At 42.2% G+C, this 21,955-nt stretch overlaps 1 protein-coding gene across 1 annotated transcript; it reads left to right on the top strand.

The window, feature by feature from the left end:
• The first annotated feature begins 278 nt into the window (after positions 1–278).
• dus1l (dihydrouridine synthase 1-like (S. cerevisiae)) lies at positions 279–21,034 on the top strand. Its single transcript, XM_034221568.1, has 14 exons — positions 279–355; positions 1,408–1,653; positions 1,774–1,882; positions 1,977–2,027; positions 2,956–3,068; positions 3,186–3,268; positions 3,362–3,465; positions 4,555–4,702; positions 9,321–9,417; positions 9,510–9,598; positions 13,953–14,128; positions 14,214–14,251; positions 14,366–14,441; positions 20,080–21,034. The coding sequence occupies exons 2-14, from the start codon at positions 1,417–1,419 to the stop codon at positions 20,280–20,282; spliced, it is 1,524 nt and encodes a 507-aa protein (XP_034077459.1). The 5' UTR covers positions 279–355; positions 1,408–1,416; the 3' UTR covers positions 20,283–21,034.
• The last annotated feature ends 921 nt before the right edge of the window (positions 21,035–21,955 follow it).

Here is a 21,955-nt window from a genome sequence, read left to right as displayed (position 1 = left end):
AGTTTATAATGCAGCATTTTCTACTATATCGAGGAAGAAAAAAGCAATGCAATGATCTGATAGATGTTCTACAAAAGGGCCCCTACATTGGATGTTATTAATTCATTCAAATTATAGACTGTATATGATTCAAATCCATTATGAAAAAAATAATGGTAATATTGATAATGAGAAACATAGTATACACTCCATACCAGCTGGGGGCGGAAATGCTCCAAATGAACCTAACAAAATGAAAAGAGGAAAGCTGTAGGAACGATAGAAAGGGAACGTTTCTTCTCGGTGGTGTTTCTCTGTTGCACATATTTGGAAAGTGCTGCACCTGGAATACTCTTCAAAGCTCTCAGTACTGCAGGTGACACGGCAAACTCTCAGCATATATTAGCAGTACAAGTAGTACAGGACATATAGGTAGTACAGGTACATACGGGTATTACTCAGGTTACTGGTGGTACTGTAGCGTGGCGGTGCACGCGCTGCCAGAGAAACACATGCAGCTCGATCATGAGCTGCTGCTAGCTCGGATAGCTAACCGCAGCACAGCCCAGACACAGCTAATTATAAAAACCACAATAATGATAATAATAATAACAACAACCATGAAGTGTTACACAGAAACACTCGACACGAACATAATTAAGTACTATGTGTACTTTGTTTGTGCTAATGTGGCAGTGCAAATAAAGCTAGTTGGGCTATTCAATATAATAATACAGTTTCGAACAGAACACGAGTGTTTAACAGCAATAAGCTAATGTTATGCTAATGAAAGCTATACTCAGTGGTGAAATGTAACGAAGTACATTTACTCAAATTATAATTAGGTAACATTTTCAGGTATTTGTACTTTACTTGAGTAATTTTAGTTTATGCTACTTTAAAACTACTTCAGTACAGTTTGGCAGCCAGTATTTAACTTTTCACTCCTACTTTTATCTGACACTTTTTTAATTAATAGTTACTTTTCAGATTAAGATTATTAGCTAATATAAAATATAACTAAATCATTAAATACACTTTTACATGAAATTATAGTTTGAGATATCCAGCATATTGGTAAAACTACAAATATGATTCTTAAATTGGCCATTACGCTTAACGAGTACTTTTACTTTTGTTCCTTTTAAGTATATTTTGAGTAAGATTTGAATGTAGGAATTGTACTTGTATCAGGGTACAATTTAAGTATTGCTACTTTTATTCAACTAAAACATTTGAGTACTCCTTCCACCACTGGCTGTACTTCAGAATACAACACCATTCATTATTATGTTTCCAAGCTTTGACAGCTACCTGAATGTGTTGCTAAAATGTTATTATTCACAGTTTATTTCTTGGAGGACCTCCTTGGTGTGTTAGCTTTCCTGCAGGCTCTTTATGACTTTCTGTTCTTCCTGTCTGTTGAAGTCTGCTGTGATGGCCAAGCTGCAGGCCTTTGAGTTCTGGAGGAAGACCCTGAAGGAAGCCCGATATGTGGTGGCCCCCATGGTGGACCAGAGCGAGCTGGCGTGGCGGCTGCTGAGTCGCAGGCACGGCGCTCATCTCTGCTACACCCCCATGCTGCACGCTCAGGTGTTTGTTAGGGACGCTAACTACAGGAGAGATAACCTCTACAATGAAGTGTGTGAGGAGGACAGACCGCTTATCACACAGGTGATTCATGGAACATTACCACCATCTTTATTATACCTTCCAAGTTCTGTTATGATAGTTTCCATTCACACGTTTTGTCTGACATTACCATTGGTTATCATTGCTTCCTTTGTGTGTCAGTTTTGTGCCAATGATCCAGAGGTGTTCATTCAGGCGGCTCTGATGGCGCAGGACTACTGCGACGCCATCGACCTGAACCTGGGCTGCCCACAGATGATCGCAAAGAGAGGTACTCTCAGTTGCTGCAGAAAAAACCTCTTAGTGGATGATCAGAAAATCCCCCCCTCGCAGAAAAATAACCTCCCTCGATGCTTGTTTCTCAGGGCAGTATGGAGCTTTCCTACAAGACAAGTGGGAGCTGCTAGAGAAGATGGGTAAGTCTGATTTAAACGTGTTGTCGGGATGACCTCAGTGTATTCAGTGTATTATAGAGTGGTGCAGGAATGAGTCCCAAAACGTGGAAATTAGTTGGCATTTTACCACTTCCGCTTCCCCTGTCTTGAATTCAATGTTTTTTTAACATGTTTTTTGTTAGATTCACGGTAATAAGGTCTGAGGTTAACACAAGCTGGAGAGATTTTCATGTTTTGTTCTACGACAAGCTACGTCAGTAATACCCCACTGGTGAATGCCTGAAGCTTCTATGTGTTACAAAAACATCGGAAGCTAACAAGTGGCCTAATGTGACATGAAGTCATGTGACTCTATGTTGCAAATGTATTATCTTTTCAATTTACACACGGCATCTATTGCACGTCTGTCCGTCCTGGGAGAGGGATCCCTCCTCTGTTGCTCTCCCTGAGGTTTCTCCCATTTTCCCTTTAAACTGTGGGTTTTCTTCGGAAGTTTTTCCTTGTACGATGTGAGGGTCTAAGGACAGAGGGTGTCGTATTGTTATACTGATATTCTGTACAAACTGTGAAGTCCACTGAGACAAATGTAACATTTGTGATATTGGGCTATATAAATAAACATTGATTGATTGATTGATTGAGTGACCATCATGTATTTAGTTTATTGCGTTACGTTAGCTTTTTACTTCTGGGGATTTCATTTCTGCTTCAATTATTAAAAAGGTGTTAATGTGTGGAGATTATCCTCAAAACATGTAAGTATCATTCAAATGTTGATTTTCTGCAATATTTCCAAATCCAATGGAAAAATCCCATTGCTTTTTCTCGAGGAAAGTGTTGTCACGCTAACTACTGGTTTGCCTTCCAAAAAATATGTCATCACTGCACCACTCTATGAAGTTATTATTAAAGTGTTTTACTGTCTCTGAACATTCCTCTCATGTTTCAGTCAGGTTAGCCAATGAAAAGCTCTCGGTGCCCATTACCTGCAAGATCCGTGTGTTCGAGGAGATGGAGAAGACGGTCCGCTACGCCCAGATGCTGGAAAGAGCTGGCTGTCAGGTGGGACCATGTTCATACAGAACAAATTCATCAACTGTCTTTACGAATCTGTACAATCTGCTATCTGTTTCAGGAAGCTTAAGATGTTGTTTAAATGTTTGTCAAATATCTTCCCAGCTGCTGACAGTGCACGGCAGAACCAAAGACCAGAAAGGAGCCATGACGGGGATCGCTAACTGGGAGCACATCAGGGCAGTACGGTAAGCTAAGTCACCTCCTTTTAAATCCTGCAAGTGTATCTGGTGCTCCTATCATAGCTATACCAAATCAGGTTTGGTGTGTTTGTGCTGCAGGAAGGCGGTAAATATTCCAGTGTTTGCAAATGGGAACATTCAGCACCTGAGTGACGTGGAGTGCTGCATTCAGGAGACGGGAGTGCAGGGAGTCATGAGCGCAGGTATTGTTTCACATTACATGTTAATAAGTGATCTTCTATAATGTACATTCATGCTCAGGCTATGCGTTAGTGTCCATCAGTCCCTGTATCTTGATAAAGATTTATGAGGAACGCCTGAAACGGGAAAACTTTCAATATTTCAAAGAAAAAATCAATATGTATTTACCAAAAGAAGTCATAGTGTTATTATATCAGCAAGATTAGTTGTGCCATTCCTCAATGCAGTTTGTGTCTGGTACAAGGCAGAGGGCCACATCACACTGTCTACACCTCCAGGGGGTGAGTAAAAAAAAAAAGGAATACAAAAAAAGTGTTTTTATTATGGATGACACTCCCTGTTCATTTGCATCTCTATAATCTTTATCTAACTCCTGAAACTCAAAGTCTACTTCCAACATGGATAAATGTACATAAAAGACATCCATACACATTTTTCAGGCTTCTTGAAATCTCAAAAAACATAGTTTTTCTAGAATGGATGACAAATCGCCTGAAATTGTACAAAACATGTGTTATGTATTTATGCTATGTTTTTATACAGTTGTTGATGTACAGCACTTTGTTCAACTCTGTTGTTTTTAAATGTGCTATATAAATAAAATGGATTGGATTGGATGGAGGTATGGTGCTGGGCTATAACATGCAGTTGAAAGTGAAACTTAAACTCTCTGCTGCGGAGATAATCACGCGAGTGTTGTGAAACTTTTTTCTGTCGCCAGCGACATCGTCGACCTCAGCGGGTTAAAGAAAAATAAGTAAATACGAAAAAAATGGGGCAGGATATAGAGCAAAAACAAGTGAACATTTTTTTTTTTGCACAGGGAACAGATAACAGCTTTTTGTGTCAATAAAATCTTGAAAGATGGATAAAAAAGAACAATGTGTTTAAACACAAGGAAGTTGATTTCAATCCGAATTAGAATTTAAAAGTAGGGCTATATCATATCATGACGAGGGAATTTCTTCAAAATGATGAAGGAATGACATTCTGGACTGACAGGTGGAGGTTTACGCTGTGGTTGTCATGGCATTGAGCTGTGAGGAGATTATTATAGATTATATACAAATTTCTGTTCATATTCTTTTCAGAGGGGAACCTCCACAACCCGGCGCTGTTTGAGGGTCGCAGCCCCCCGGTGTGGGAGATAGCGGAGGAGTATCTGGAGCTGGTGAAGCTGCACCCCCCCTGCACTCTGTCCTACGTACGAGCCCACCTCTTCAAGCTCTGGCACCACACGTATGTCTGATGTATGACCACACACACACAGATGATTGTGGAGATGTCATGCTGTGTGCGATGTTATGCACCTGTGTGGCTTTATATTTGGTTGCATTATCACAACATCTATCCACTTCTAGAGTGACCTCTCCTCTGTTGCACTTCCCGAGTTTTATAATCAGAATCAGAAGTCCTTCATTCTTCCCATAGCGGGGAAATTGAAAAAAATACAAACCGTAGAAAGAGTAAATATAGACACAAGCACACGTTGATAAAACTACAAGAAAAAGCAGCAGTATAAAATAAGTCAACCCATACAATTATTGAAGTAACTGCCAGCAATAACTTTACTACATTTTAAGTAATTATTATATAATTGTATTATAAGTAATTTGTTTTGGCATGTTCAGTGTATAACACATTATTCCACATGAATGATGGGGTTTCTTGGGAAGCACAGAGGGTGTTGTAAGCTCCACACGTTGTAAAGCCCCCTGAGACAATGTGTCATTTGCGTTAATGAGTTCTATAAATAAAATGTGATTGATTAATTGAACACCTGAACTCAGTAAATAGCAGACTTGTACTGTATATACTGTATTACTGCAGTATAGGCAGGGCTGCACATAACTGGTGCGCGTTAATTAAGATTAATTAATTACACAAAAATGAACGCGTTAAAAAAATTAACGCATTTTAATCGCACTTATTTTTGCACCGCGGAACGTTTCTCACTGGATGAGTTTCAGGCGTACCGATTATACTGGAGCACCAACTAACGTTCATGACTTCAGACAACAACAAACCACAGTGAACAACAGTGGGAAATGTTATTTTAAAAAACGGACGGATGGAAGCGTCGATAAGAGCACGGTTGTGTGCAAATTATGCAAAAAGGAATTCGCATATCACCGCAGCACATCAAGCCTCAAGTATCACCTCAATGCAAAACATATAGCAGCTAGCGTGGACGTTAGCCTCTTTTATCGCGTTCACACCAAAAAGAGCCGGTACTAAAATGAGTTCATGAGAACCTTTTTACCCCCACGAAAGTCCCTGCTAGAGAGCAGAGAGCTGCAAGAGAGGAGGGACTTTCGTACGGCTCTCTTGTGAGAAAAGAGCTATATTTCTGATTGGCTGGGCGGATTGCAAACCACGCCCCGTAAAACTCCCAAAAAGTTTTGTGAAGCCGCCATTTTATTATCCTCGCATTAGCATTATTAGCATTAGCCCAGCGCAGAAACGCAGAGAGACTAACTTATGGCAACACAAAATAAAACATGGGAGCGGTGGAGATGAGGAGGTGTCGGCGTTCTGGCGATTTACTCGGAAGGCTGCTGGGACTCCCAGCAGCTTCTACTGAAGCCAGTCCCCAACTCCGGGGACTTTGGGCGACAGTATACGCCGTGAAGTGGTTTGCGGCCTGCCAGTAAACCCAAAGCAGAAGAAGAAGAAGTGACGTCAGCGGCTTCATTTGCCTAATCCACCCCCAGGTTCAAAGAGTTCTCATGAACTAAGTTCTCATGAACCTTTGTGGGAAAAGTACTGCGGTGTGAATGCGCCTAATGGTATACTAAAATCCATGTGAAAAAAATTGCTTCTCACTGTTCTTAGGTCAAATATTTATATGTGATTAAAAATGCGATTAATTTCGATTAATTAATTACAAAGCATCTAATTAATTAGATTAATTTTTTTAATCGAGTCCCGGCCCTAAAAAAAACATTTTTAACCGTTGGTGCTCATCCTAATTTTTGGCCTTGATGTAACAATATTCACAATTAAGTAAATGTAACACCCTTTTCACCCCGGTTACACGTTTCATTTGCCCTGTATGATGGGCGCTGTAAGTGAGGAAAATGGGGGATGTTGGCTTATCTGGCGCCCGCAACTCGCAGCCAAAATGCGAGTGAGCGAGGGAGAGAGGGAGGGTGCACCGGTACCGGCGCTGTTGTTATTAGAATCTGGTGCTAGCTGCTTTAACGGATATAAGAAGAAGATGTTTCTACAATAATGTGGAGGGAGAGTCCTCTCCAGTCAGACTGAGAGGCTGATAACTACAGCTCAATGAGGTAAGGACTCTGAGTGTTTAGATAGTTCACTTTAGTCTAAGTTCAAACGGTTTGGTCACAATTTATGTAAACACTTATTTTCAAGGCACTCCTTTATAATTATTGGGATAAACAGGTTTGAAATCATTCCAATGTATACTATAGGACAGTAAACAAAAATATCCTTTAAAACTGGAGAGATAAAAAAAAATGCATAAATAAATGTTAAGGTAAAATAAGATATGAATGAACAACATAAATAAAATAAGTTACATTAATTTGTTATTGGCTATGGTAGATTATTGGTTATGTTCACATACTTATTTGATTACATCCACTTTTCTAAGATGACAACAGAGACTTTCGACCCAAAACCAGCAGCTAATCGCATACTCAACCAGAGAGAAAGAAGTAGGCCTACATCATCAGCTACCATGTCTGACAGAGAGGAAGACAGTGAGGAGAACAGTCAGGAGGGTAGTGATGACAGCTTGTAGGATTACTGGTCGTGCTAATGTTGTCTTGTGTTCACCTCTGCATGTGTGTTCTGTGTTCACCTCTGCATGTGTGTTCAGTGCCGTGTGTCTGGCAAATAAAGTCAAGACCCCCTCAAAAGTTAGTTTATTTCATTTTAAGGATGAGCACCAAGCAACATCTCCAGGTGCTCCTTTGAGAACCAGGGCAAACAAGTTATGTGCACCCCTGAGTATAGGAGCCCATTTGGTATGCATTTGAATTAGGGTTAGGGCTGTCAACGTGAATTGCAATTAATCTGGAAACCCTAATGTGTTTTTAAAAAAAAAAAAAGGAACCCAAATAAATCACATTAGACACGGCAAATAAATTGTATTGCACTGACTGAAGACCACTGGACATTAGTAAGAACTAACACTCCTGTAGCAGCGAAAAAACTTCAAGAAATCAAATAGAGAATGAACTCAAAATAAATAACCGAGGCACCAGCTACCGAATCTTACCCACGGAATGATCCAAGTCCAGGCTAGTGTAATCCAATCCAGTATAATCAAAAGTACGGCAAGTAACACCCCTTTATTTTTACCCTATCGGTGTTTCACACTGGTAAAAAGCATATCCCGCACTGGTGCGCTAATCCCACCACCTCCTGTTTCCAATATATGCATAATCACCAGGTGCCCAAAGCTCCCTTCAAAATAAAAGCATCAACTTCAGAGAAGATGAAAGGTACATTTACAATAAACAAAAAGAAAAAGAAAATAAAGGTTCAACTATTAAATAATATAAATAAATATTAGGGCCGGGACTTTAACGCGTTAATTAAGATTAATTAATTACACAAAAATTAACGCGTTAAAAAAATTAACGCATTTTAATCGCACTTATTTTTGCACCGCGGAACGTTTCTCACTGGATGAGTTTCAGGCGTACCGATTATACTGGAGCACCAACTAACGTTCATGACTTCAGACAACAACAAACCACAGTGAACAACAGTGGGAAATGTTGTTTTAAAAAACGGACGGATGGAAGCGTTGATAAGAGCACGGTTGTGGGCAAATTATGCAAAAAGGAATTCGCATATCACCGCAGCACATCAAGCCTCAAGTATCACCTCAATGCAAAAACATATAGCAGCTAGCGTGGAAGCTAGCGTGGACGTTAGCCTCTTTTATCGCGTTCACACCATACAGTCTATGGTTCACACCAAAAAGAGCCGGTACTAAAATTAGTTCATGAGAACCTTTTTACCCCCACGAAAGTCCCTGCTAGAGAGCAGAGAGCTGCTAGAGAGCAGGGACTTTCGTACGGCTCTCTTGTGAGAAAAGAGCTATATTTCTGATTGGCTGGGCGGATTGCAAACCACGCCCCGTAAAACTCCCAAAAAGTTTGGTGAAGCCGCCATTTTATTATCCTCGCATTAGCATTATTAGCATTAGCATTAGCCCAGCGCAGAAACGCAGAGAGACTAACTTATGGCAACACAAAATAAAACATGGGAGCGGTGGAGATGAGGAGGTGTCGGCGTTCTGGCGATTTACTCGGAAGGCTGCTGGGACTCCCAGCAGCTTCTACTGAAGCCAGTCCCCAACTCCGGGGACTTCCGGCCGGGGACTTTGGGCGGCAGTATACGCCGTGAAGTGGTTTGCGGCCTGCCAGTAAACCCAAAGCAGAAGAAGAAGAAGTGACGTCAGCGGCTTCATTTGTTCTCATGAACTAAATTCTCATGAACCTTTGTGGGAAAAGTACTGCGGTGTGAATGCGCCTAATGGTATACTAAAATCCATGTGAAAAAAATTGCTTCTCACTGTTCTCAGGTCAAATATTTATATGCGATTAAAAATGCGATTAATTTCGATTAATTAATTACAAAGCCTCTAATTAATTAGATTAATTTTTTTAATCGAGTCCCGGCCCTAATAAATATATATAGCTCCAACAACTACTTTGGTTGAAAATGAAGGCATTTTGCCCAACCTTGCCGTGCCAGTTTGTTGAAGTTGTAAGGAGGTATGAGATAGGGTCACCACTGTAGGAGGGTCACAGTATGATAGAAAATCAACAATGTCTCACTCAGATGATTTATTGTGGGATGTGTGTGTGTGTAGGCTACAGATCCACCAGGACCTTAGAGAGGACATGGCCAAAATGAAGACCGTGGAGGGTTTGGCCGATGTCAGCAAACAGCTGAAGCTGCGTTGCCAGGTAACAGCACGCAGCACTGTTGAAAATGTTGTGTTTGCAAAGCTATCTTTGTGAGGATACCTGAGAGTTATTTACTGTGTGTGTTTGCACAGGAGGAGATAGCCAATGGAAATGGAGGTGAGGAGAAGAAGAGCAGCCTGCCCTTCCCTCACTGGATCTGCCAGCCTTACATCAGACCTGTGTGAGTTTTTTCACTGAGTTCAAACTTTTGGACATTGAGCTGCAGATTTATTGACACATTCCTTGGGTATTATCTACTTGCCAGCAGTGTTGAACAATTTTGGTGTGGTTTTTTAGGTATATTGAGGATGTTTTCTGCAATTTTTAGGATCAGAAATGGCAGTTTTGAGGTCCCCTAAAACTTTAAAATCATCAAAGATATCAGCCATATTTAATTCTGAAAATGTCAGAAATTGATTCAACATCCTCAATAACCCCCAAAACTACTCCAAAATTTTTCCAAATCGGCCAAGCCATTTTGTAACTATCGTCTGCATATGCTAATTGATGCTCACTAATGCTAACGGCCCGTCCACACAGCGGCGTGCGTTGAAGCTTCCAACGCTTCCGCCCATTCACTTTGAATGGGGTGACGTCACTTTTAGCCGAACTGCATTTTGGGAAGCGACGTGGAGCGTTGCTGGCGTTGCTCGCTTCAAAAGTTGAGCAATGTTCAACTTTTGACGCCTCGATGGAGGCGTCAGCCAATCGAATCATATGCCAGTACAAGCTCTAGCCAATCAAACCGCGTGCTTGTGTGTCTGGGGCGGGAGATTCATGTGATTGGTTGTTGGTTGAGTGTCAGACACGCCCGCCGGCAAGCGTCAACGCACGCCGCTGTGTGGACGGGCCGTAATAGTGCAAATTGCCCAATATATGCAAGTTAGCATCCGGCAGTTTCTATGTGCTATACATTTCTAACATAACACTTTGGGGTACTCAACATTCTTAGGACTTTGTGAGCTGGCAAACAGACTAGTAACCACTAACCTTACTTCCAACCTTTCAGGCCCAAGTAGGGCTGTGCAATTAATCATATTTTAATCTCGATTACGATTTTGGCTTGCAACGATTACGAAAACAACGTAATCTAAATAAAACGATTATTTTGCTGCGTGCGCTTTCGCCCCTCCCTAAAAGCCCTCTCGGCCAGGTTGTGAGAGACAATAGTTGTGCGAGTTCAGCGCTGGCAGATGGCAGAACAAGAGCGACTGGTGAACAAGAAAGGTAACACGAATTCCGCTGTTTGGAAATACTTTGGGTTTAAGGAGTCCGACGTGGAACAAAAAAAAATACAGTGCAGCAGGGGCGGACTGGCCATCTGTGTGTTCTGGAGAATCACAGACGGCCGGCCCGGACTGCTTTTTTAAAACGTCATAATTTCAATTGCGCTGACAGGCGACAGAGGTCCACAGTTTCCCGCGTGAGGCTCCCCCATACCCCCCCCCCCCGTTGACAGTTCACGAGCTTGCCCCCTCGACTTCATCCACCACATCCGTCATCGACAACTGGTTAGCACTATGGACAACTGGTTAGCACTATGGACAACTGGTTAGCACTATGGACAACTGGTTAGCACTATGGACAACTGGTTAGCACTATGGACAACTGGTTAGCACTATGGACAACTGGTTAGCACTATGGACAACTGGTTAGCACTATGGACAACTGGTTAGCACTATGGACAACTGGTTAGCACTATGGACAACTGGTTAACACTATGGACAACTGGTTAGTAGGGTTGGGAACCGAAACACGGTTCCAGATGAGAACCGATAAGAAAATGCCGGGTACCGGGTACCCATACAAAATACACAATTTCGGTTCTGCTTAACGGTTCCTAAACGCGGTAGACCCTGTATTCCACCGGGTCCGTCTGCGCCGCAGGTCCGTCTGCGCCGCGGCATCTGTGTGTTCTGGAGAATCACAGAACGGCCGGTCGTCAGCGGGCCGTTGACGGCCGGCTTGGTACGCTGACGGCCGGCACCGCCCTTCATTTTTTTAAACGGCATCATGAGCGGCGACAGAGGTCCACAGTTTCCCCGCAGCGAGGCTCCCCCCGCCCTCCCGTAGACAGTTCACGAGCTCAGTCACTTCATAACACCAAAGATGGATCACGGTAAACGCTCTAAAGTGATGCTTCACTACACTAAAAAAGACAAGGCACAGTGTAATGCCTGTTAATAGCTTGCCACAGGCATAGCTCAGTTAAAATAAAGCACAGCTATTGTGCAACACATTTGTATTGCATGTATATTTTTTATTTGTAAAAATGTCAGTTAAAGCTTAAAAAAATAAAGATATTTTTGTTATCTAAACGTTTGACCTCTTTCTTTTACAATTTTGGAATCGAAACAGGGAATCGATAAGAACTGGAATCGATAAGCAGAATCGGAATCGATACATTTCAAACGATACCCATTCCTACTGGTTAGCACTATGGACAACTGGTTAGCACTATGGACAACTGGTTAACGCTATAGACGCAAAGATATAACAGATCCATCACATTCTACATAGCTAAAGACATGTGCCCAGTTAGCACGGTTAGCAACCAGGGGTTTAAGCAACTGGTTAGCACTATGGACAACTGGTTAGCACTATGGACAACTGGTTAGCACTATGGACAACTGGTTAGCACTATGGACAACTGGTTAGCACTATGGACAACCAGAGGTGGGAGTAAGTCCTACATGTGCAAGTCATGAGCAAGTCTCAAGTCTTGACCTACAAGTATCAAGCAAGTCCCAAGTCACTGTGGTGAGAGTCAAGCAAGTCAAGTCATTGCTCAGGTCAAGCAAGTCAAGTCATTGCTCAGGTCAAGCAAGTCAAGTCATTGCTCAGGTCATACGAAATTCTGATGAATAAGCCCAGTTTCCGCATCTAAATCAGTTAAAAGACAGTGGTTATGATGGATTTAACCCACACTATGATCTTCATTACATACACAGTTAATCATTTGAAATCTAATTTAGACCGATGACAATCATATTAGATTCATATTAACCCTAGAACTGCAGACAATATAGCTATAGGACTCAAAAAGTCTGTTCAAAAAGGCAGAATTCCAGGTAAGGAAATCATAGATGGCATTTGCCATTACACATATTTAACTTAAATGTCTGTTAACACTAGAACCGCCAACAGCGGCAGCACCTACATAGATATCATTTTCAAATCATTTAATTTGTTCCTCTTCATAATTTCCTTATAAACTGAGTAGGATGATTTAAAACTCACTTAATTGGGTTAATTTAGAAATTGCTTCAGTTTATCATCATAACAGATCAAAAAGTTCAGATTCATTTTTACAATAAATCAAGGAATGATGCACTTCTACAAACAAAAACAACATAATTAAAACATTTAAACAAACTACTAAAAGTAGATGAACTACATTATTCAAAAGTTTACAGTAACTTCTGATAATAACACAGGGGAAATAAACGAGGCATCTCTTTTCCTCTCTCTCTCTCCCTCTCCTGACAGCCCGTCATTAGTACAAATGAATCGCTTGGAGGTTCTAGTGTTAATCTACCGTTTTGTCTTCTCTTTGCAATGCTTAATCGATTTGAAACCAAGTCTAACGTAGCTTAAACTTAACATTGGCTTTGCTAACACAACACATGCACGCACCTTTCTCTGTGGGTTTTTCTGTAGTGACGAATGAAGTTGGATGTTGTGGTGGTCGTGTCACTGATCTTTATGCTGCAGACCCTGCATACCGCCGTTTTCTTATTAGCGTCATCGACAAAATAATCCTTGAATCCAAACTTGACTATTTTTGGAGTAACGCTAGCCGCTGCCATGTTAACTGACACTCCTGCCTACTAGTGGGTTGCCAGGTTTGCGCGCATGGCGCTATAATCACCCAATCACATTTCGAAACAACTAAACGTAATATCTCAATACAAAAACAAACGCAAATATTTAATTTTAAAAAGTCAAGTCCTTTCAAGTCATCTGTCTCAAGCTTAAGTCAAGTCTCAAGTCATGAATACCAAGTCAAGTCTTTTATCAATGTTAGTCAAGCAAGTCTCAAGTCCAATAATATGCGACTCGAGTCAAGTCATGTGACTCGAGTCCCCACCTCTGTGGACAACTGGTTAACACTGGTTAGCACTACTATGGACAACTGGTTAGCACTATGGACAACTGGTTAGCACTATGGACAACTGGTTAGCACTATGGACAACTGGTTAGCACTATGGACAACTGGTTAGCACTATGGACAACTGGTTAGCACTATGGACAACTGGTTAACACTATGGACAAGCGTTACGCGATGCCATCTCGGCATCATTTCACCAGATCTGCACTGCCTGCCCTATATGACAAATGCCATGGGGAAGTTGAAAAATATGTGGCTTCAGCTGAATACTTTGCAGTTGAATTATACTTAAAGTAATCAACTGTTAAAAAGATACTGTTCAAATATTATTTACATTTTCTTTTAAAGTCAATGAATAATCGTATATAATAATAGTGATATTAATATTGACCAAAATAATCGTGATTTTGCCATAATCGAGCAGCCCTAGTCCCGAGGAGCCGGTTCCTTACGGTAACAAACGGGGTCCAGAAGTGATGAAGGCGATGTGTCAGAAGAGGGCGCTGGAGGACTCTGACGGAACAGCTGACCAGCTCTCCAAAAACAAGCAGAAGAAGAAATCCCGAAACCCCAACAAGAACTTCTGTGTCGAGCAGAAACGTGAGTCATGCTCTCTAACATCAAACTGAAGAAATGCTAGAAGGCCACAGAACGTCCAATGAAATGTCCTTCTGTTCTCTTACAGCCAAGTATGTCAAGTGTGAGCAGTGTGGGAACCCAAAGGTCAGTGTGTAATGTCAATAAGGACACCAAGCTGTCCTGAAGAACTGTGTTAAAACACAATACCCGTGCATCAGAAGACATTTGCTTCCTGACGCTCTGTGTTGTGCTCTGCAGGGGAACAAATGTGTGTTCAACCTGTGTCGAGCCTGCTGCAAGAAGAAAGCCTACAAGGAGGTGGCAGACTGTCCAAGTGAGTGTTCTGCTTTATTCAGATTAGGCGCTTTCACACCGGAGTACTTTTCCCCGTACTTTTCCGTTTTAGTTCCGATAGTTCCTGGGATTTTGCGTTCACACCAAAAAGAGAACTTAATTCATGAGAACTTTTCCCCCCTTTTCAGTCCCTGCTAGAGAGCAGGTACTTTCCTGGGGAGAAAAAAGTTCCAATTTCTGATGGGCTGGGCGAATTGCAAACCACACCCCGTAAAACTCTGAAAAGTTTTGTGAAGCCGCCATTGTATTTGCTGGCATTAGCATTATTAGAATTAGCATTAGCCCCGCGCACCAACGGAGAGAGACTAACTTATGGAAACACAAAAATACATGGGAGCGGTGGAGTGATGAGGAGGTGTCGGCGTTCTGGCGATTTACTCGGAAGGCTTCAGTAGAAGCCAGTCCCCAACTCCGGGGACTTCCGGCCGGGGACTTCGGGTGGCAGTATACGCCGTGAAGTTGTTTACGGCCTGCCAGTAAACCCAAAGCAGAAGAAGAAGAATTGACGTCAGCGGCTTCATTTGCATAATCTTCCCTCAGGGAAAAGTACTCCGGTGTGAACGCGATCTGCTCTTTAGTTCCATGGGGGAACTAAGTGCTGGGAACTAAGTACGGCAAAGTACTTGGTGTGAAAGCGGCTACTGTATCTGATAATGGGGTTATCATTCGTGGTTTTCTAACCGAAAAGTGCATATGCTGTGTGAAAATCAAAAAAGTCACATAAAGCTGCTTCTCATAGGCTACAGTTTAAAGGTCTCATATGAGTTCGATTTTAATGCGTTTTTATTATGTTAATTCTGTAAGAGTATTCACAAACCTTGCCCTAAAACAGGGGTGGGGAACCTTTTTCCTCTCAAGGGCCATTTCAATTTCCTCCGAGGGCCGTACAAATGATTGACCTCTGCTTAAAAATACTAAAATCACAGCCCATTCATTTGGCCTTTCTTTCATGCTGTGCAAAGAAAAAGCAACCTCTTAATCCAGATATCTTACCACGACTTGTGCATGCATGCATGCACGTGCACGGTGTGGCATGACCACCAAAACAGAAAGATATGGACACAAGGTGTGTGCACATGTATTTAGTTTCCTGATTTAAGTGGGGGGGACCTAACTAGGGGGGGTCCGGGGGCATGCTTCCCCGGGAAGATCTTTTTTTTTTTAAATGTTGAAGTTAAAAGCATCAATCTGGTGCACTTTGAGAGCAACATTAATAGATCTATGGATACATCTCTCAACATCCATATGAAACAGAACTGTAAGCAGATTTCATTTTTCTTTATGGATATTTTACAAATCACTCCCCTTTCAAACTGTATTCTTGTTTATTAATTAACAACTTTTTTTTACTGTCATATACCTGTTTACTTTATTCTCTTATTTTATATAACTATAATGATCATATAAAGATGTGCCTTTACCTCACTGGTTTTCAGTGTTGGGACTAACGCGTTACAAAGTAACGCGTTACTGTAACGCAACTACTTTTTGCGGTAACTAATATCGTTACTAGTTACCTATTCCCATTAAGTAACGCCGTTATAGTTACTGTGATTTAAATGGGTGCGTTACTGCGTTACATTATGTGATCCAACTGAACCGAATCTCGCTGCGGATGTAACTTATAGGCGAATACAGCGATGTCCTCTCACAGCACCATGGAAAAGTGAAAGTAACCAGAGAGGAGTGATGATTGGTTAACGCGGGGTAACATTTCAGGGTAAGCCAATCATAGACAGAGTTGGGCGAGTCTTGCCTTATGGGGAAAATACACACACGAACACTTGCTAATGCTAACACACACACACACACGGCAACGCTCACCACCAACACACACACACACACACACACACACAATGGCAGATGCAAGTATCAGCGAGAGCAGCAGTGCATTTGCAACTTGGAAATATAACCACTATTTTCAATTTGTGGGGATAAAGGACGCAAAAAATATTACGGTAAAATGTAAACTGTGTGCAGGACAGAAAGCATTGTCCACATTGAAAAACAGCAATGCCAATCTCCTGAAGCACCGAAGTAATGTACATGGGGGCTATAAAACTAGTCGCCAAAGACCCCACCGTCTCAACCACCGGCAGTGACCCAGATGGAGCAACACCATCTAAACAGCCAAAAAACGATTTTTTTAAATCGCCACATGTCACCCAGAGTCAACTAAACAGATTGATTGGCAGGTATGTTGTTGAGGACATGCTGCCCATCGCAACGGTCGAGTCTGTTGCCTTCAGAGAACTAGTAAGCAAAATACCAGTGAAAGCATTTCATTTTCAATTTTATTGTTATTATTTTTAAAGTAAAGTAACTTGTTCCAAGTTACTTTTAGAATTTAGTAACTAAGAAAGTAACTAGTTACTTTTTTGAGAGCAGTAACTATTACTAGTTACTTTTTAAAAGTAACTTGCCCAACACTGCTGGCTTTAGAAAAAGCTTCTTATATTCGTTAGCATAGCTAGCTAACCAGATGCTAATAACAACAAAGTTATTGACTGTATGATCAGTATGACAGATGAACAGATCGCCACTGGGCTTTCAACTAAAGACACAGCCACGCAAAAACTGTGGCATGTGTACGGCTCCTTATGGGTACTGCAATTTTTGGAAGTGGCGGAGCGACGGCCTGGTGCTCTCCGTCAGAACTGCACCCCTGTCAGACGAGACATATACCACGTGATGACACGTTAAGCTTGTGTTGTGTTCAAGGAAAAACAGGCACTCGCCTACATTTAAATAATCATAAGAACATGGCCATAACCAATATTAAAAAAACATTGAAACTTATTTATTTATTTATTTTCGGTTCATTTAAAGTTGCAAGTGTGTCTGGGCTCCTGAACCAGCCTCACCTGTCTTCCTCCTCTCCCCCTGCTCCTCTTTTACCTCATTCACACCAACGGTGTTTCGGGGCCAGTTCAGAGCTGGAGCTTTAAAAGCACCGGGTTTTCCTCTTCACACCGCAGCCTCTTAGCTCCGGAATCCGGTTCGTTTCAAGCACCAACAAATTGTCCGGCCAGAGCAAAAGCACCACATACGTCACGCTTACGTCGAGGCGGGGGCAGGGGCGGGATCAACTCCTGAACAACAACAAGAAGCCCGCATTTTATCCAGCTTGTACACAACGATGGAGAAACTTAACAAGCAGCAGTGGTCCACTGAAGAGACCAGCTACCTACTGGGAATCTGGTCTTCCGAAGAGGTACAGAGGAAGCTGGAGCACAATCGGCCATTGTTGTTGTTGTCGGTGTCAACTGTGAGGGGTTTCCGCGCGGTTTGGCTTTATGAAGCAGGCACGCAAACGGTTACGTCATGACGCAAACGATGACGCAATGACGCAGCACCAGTCGGACTCTGGGCGGTGTGAAAAGAGCCTCCGCTAAACCGAAGAACCGGTTCTGAACCTGAAAAACTCTAGCACGGAGCTTGAACTGGAGTTGCGTTGGTGTGAATGAGGTATTTGAGGCAGCAGCAAAGACTTTACAAGTGTATCTTGCCTTTTTTCCCCTAGTTAACATTTTCTTTCTTTTTATTCATGCATATTTTACTAATCACTCCCCGCTCAAATGGAAATATGTGTTTACATAAATTATGACCAAACCGTTAGAGACCCACTGAGATAACTTAGACTAAGTTAACTATCTAAACACCCAGAGAGTCCTTAACCTCACCTGAGCTGTAGTTATCAGAGGCTCTCAGTCTGACAGTAGAGAGCTCTCCCTCCACCTTGTTGTTGGTTGAAACATCTCCCTAAATCCATTAGCGTAGCTAGCTAGCACCAGATGCTAACAACAACAATAAAAGTAACCAGTGCGCGCTCTCTCTCGCTCGCGCCACGGGAAACCTCCCGGTGGGCCTGCACACACTCACACATACAGCAGCAGCTCTCTACTGGCTACAAATTTAAATATGAAAAGGTTCAACTACGCGCACACACACATCATCTCGGCTCGCGCAGCACGATCACACATGGGAGCCTGCCTGCAGACCTCCACTCTCAGGACAGTTCCGGTGCAGGCTGCACTCTCAGGACACCTCCACTGTCAGTACAGGAAGTGACGATTCCGACGCGTTTTTTTTCCCGCCCACCGAAGGACTCGTTTGATGGAAGTTTTCAAATCACAATGGAGACTCATCACGCCCACCGTGCACCTTGGTCAAGCCATTTTGACCCCCCCAGCCTGGTTCTTGTAAAAGTTTTTCGCTCAAATGACACCATGGAGGAATGTAACGGGAGTTGACAGGGGACTCTGCCCGCCTCATGAGTGCCTATTTTCGGACACTTTTTTTCACTTTTCCCCGGTTTTATTATTTTTAATTTTTTTGGCCTTTTCACCTGGTTTTCTCCTCTCCTCTCACTGATCGAATGGCAAACGCGACCCACTGTCGGAGGGCCTCCGCGCCGTTCCGGCCTGGTGCCGGTGCTCTGGCGGTCGGTTCCTCCGAACTGCGGGTTCGACTCTGATGGCCGGGAGGGTGTGCTGCGTTGGGGTGGGGGACTTCCCCCACTCTGTGTGTCTCTTCCTTCCCGGGCCGGCCGATATGAATCGTGACCAAGACGCAGTGGTCCCACGGGTCCCGCAGCGGGGTGGAGGTTCCCAGCTGGAACCTCCCCACCTCCGCCGCGGTGCACCCGGCAAACACGGTTGTTTCTCGAACCTTCCACTGTTGTCTGGCGGGTGTAACTAAAATACAAGATGTCGTATTTATATATATAGATAATAAGTGTCAGTACGATTTTATTTTGTATTTGCGTGCATTTCCTGTTTGGAAAGTGGCACTGTACAGATAGTGGTGATTTTATTTTGGAATTCTTAGCGTGCACTTCCTGTCCTGAGAGTGGAGGTGTCCTGAGAGTGGAGGTCTGCACCGGAACTGTCCTGAGATTGGAGGTCTGCAGGCAGACCCCTCTCCGATCACAGGCATAGATTGCGCAATAATGTATTGCGCACCTTGGAGGTGCAGTGCAGGCATATTGTCATTCAAGAGATGCGTATTGATGATTATATCAATATAATCGCGCATGCGCACCTGCGCACCAGTTATATCACCAGTTATATATTTTGGAAAACATGTTTTTCTTTTAGCCTATTTACCTCGTTAACGTAAATAATACTTGTGATTAAAATAATGGTTGTTGGTAATGTATTAGCGACCCCACAGATGTATGATTTCACTGCGTCGTGGGAGCTCAGACCCTCCTTATGGGAGCTCAGCTCCCATTGGCTCCCACATAACTCGAACCCTGCTTGTGTGTATATTAGGGCTGCTCAATTAATCGTATTTTAATCGCGATTACGATAATGGCTTGCAACGATTACGAAAACAACGTAATCGAAATAAAACGATTATTTTTGTATTATTACTTTTTTTTTTATATATATATTTTTTTGGTTTTTCAGTTGAATTATACTTAAAGTTCAGGGTAATCAACTGTTAAAACATACTGTTAAAAAAAAATTCTCCAATAAATGGATGTTTTCAAAGTCAATGAATAATCGCAATTACAATTATTGACCCAAATAATTGAGATTATGATTTTTGCCATAATCGAGCAGCCCTAGTGTATATACTACTGTGTAAATAATCCAACATTTGCTTCACAGGCCACGGGCTGAGGTTTAAGACCAAAGCAGAGAAACAGAAAGCTGAGGAGAACGGGAAGGTGAACGGCGAGGAGAAGAAAGAGGAGACGAAAGAGGAGACGAGGGAGGAGACAAAGGAAGAAAAGAAGAATGGCAGCCCCACAGAAAGAGAGATCAGCTCCTCTCCTCAGCCTCCCACAAAGCTTCAGGTTCAGCCACTTTGAACAAGACTCTATATCTTTACATCTCTACGTGCACACTGAGCGGTCACATGTCTGCCCCCCTGCTGAGACTAAACCAGATTAGGTCATACATTTCTATGTCTAAAAGGTTGACCAACATTTGGTCTCATCAGAGTCCAAATGTTCTCCACAGTAAAGCTCTCCTGTGATGTGCTGGGAGATGGTCAGTGTGTGCACGTAGAGACCACCTCAACAGGAAGAGAGCGACCAGCCACCAAATGATTGATGTGATGCGGATTTCTAGAACGAACATTAACTTGGGATATTCTTTCTTTTGTTCTATTTTCTTTGCTGTGACAGGTTTTGGAGTTCCTCTCCTGATTCTAACACGTTTTTCAATTTTTAAGACAAATATTTTAAGAACACAATGTCTGACTCATTTAAGCCAAAGTTAAAGGACTTGTATTTCTTCATTTGACTCATGAATGAACATAAAGGATTTCCTGTTGAGCATTGACTTCTGTGCCTTTGGATGAGATGCTCCTCTATCATAGAAGTCACAGTCACTGTTTAGCGGAGTAGTCTGTTTGCCAGCTCATAAAGTCCTATAGTGAGTACCCCAACATTTGATGTTAGAAATGTAAAGTATGGGTCCCCAGCACATAGAAACTGCCCGGTGCTAACTTGCATATGTTGGGCAATCGCACAATTAGCACAAGTTGTGTTAATTACAGGGTGTCCGCGGGGTCTTAAATTAAGAAATATTAAAAGTTGATAATACAATTTAGCAAAAATTAAGGCATTTTCCAAGGTATTACATTTTGTAGCTTGTTTTCAATAAGTATATACATCGTCCAAAGAGGTTGTATTCTACAGTCTGCCTGAATGTAATCATTGCGTAGGTGTGTAGTGTGATTCTGTGTAGTTTATTTATGGCATCCCGTTGGATTTGACGTCATCTGAACAGGACATCGCACGCTCACTGCTTGATAGCACGCGGAGGCCCGTTTACACCGGTTGTTAAACAACATCGTTATGGGGAAATGCCTATGGGAAATGCAAGTTAGCGTCCAAATGGTTGGAAGATAAGGAGGAAGGACAATCAATACTGTATATAGTAAAGTGTGTCGCCAATGTAACCGGTTAAAACTCAAAGTGGCGATGAGGTCTTAAAATGTATTGAAAGGGTCTTAACAAAGGTCTTAAAAGGTATTACATTTGACTTCAGGATTCCTGCATATACCCTGAATTAGCATGAATTAACATTATAGCATATGTAACAATAGTTAAGAACACAGTTTTGGCTGATTTGGACAATCTTGGAGTGGTTTGGGGAGTTATTGAGGAAGTCAAGGATCAATTTCAGAATCAAATATTGCAGTTTTTGGTTGCATTTGTACTTTCGTGGACTGATTTTGACTACCAGGACTAAGGTTGTGACCATTGTAACTAGAGAGTACAAACCTAAAATAATTTCCTCTACTGTGGACAATTATTTTCAAATAGATAAGCAATCTGTCCAATCCAAATGATCCAGAGTCCATTCAAACTTCAAATTCGACCCAACATTAATCAAAATCAGTCCACAAATATGGCCACTTTCTGTCTAAAAATGCCATTATTGATCCTTACAATTTCAGAAATGGATTCAGCATCCTTGATGACCTCCAAAACCACTCCAAAATGGTCCAACTCGGCCAAGCCAACTATTGTTT

Source organism: Gymnodraco acuticeps, unplaced genomic scaffold, assembly GCF_902827175.1.
Source record: "Gymnodraco acuticeps unplaced genomic scaffold, fGymAcu1.1, whole genome shotgun sequence".
In the NCBI taxonomy this organism is placed as follows: Eukaryota; Metazoa; Chordata; class Actinopteri; order Perciformes; family Bathydraconidae; genus Gymnodraco; species Gymnodraco acuticeps.
Note: the sequence above shows the minus strand (reverse complement) of the source record. Positions and strands in the feature narration are given on the sequence as shown.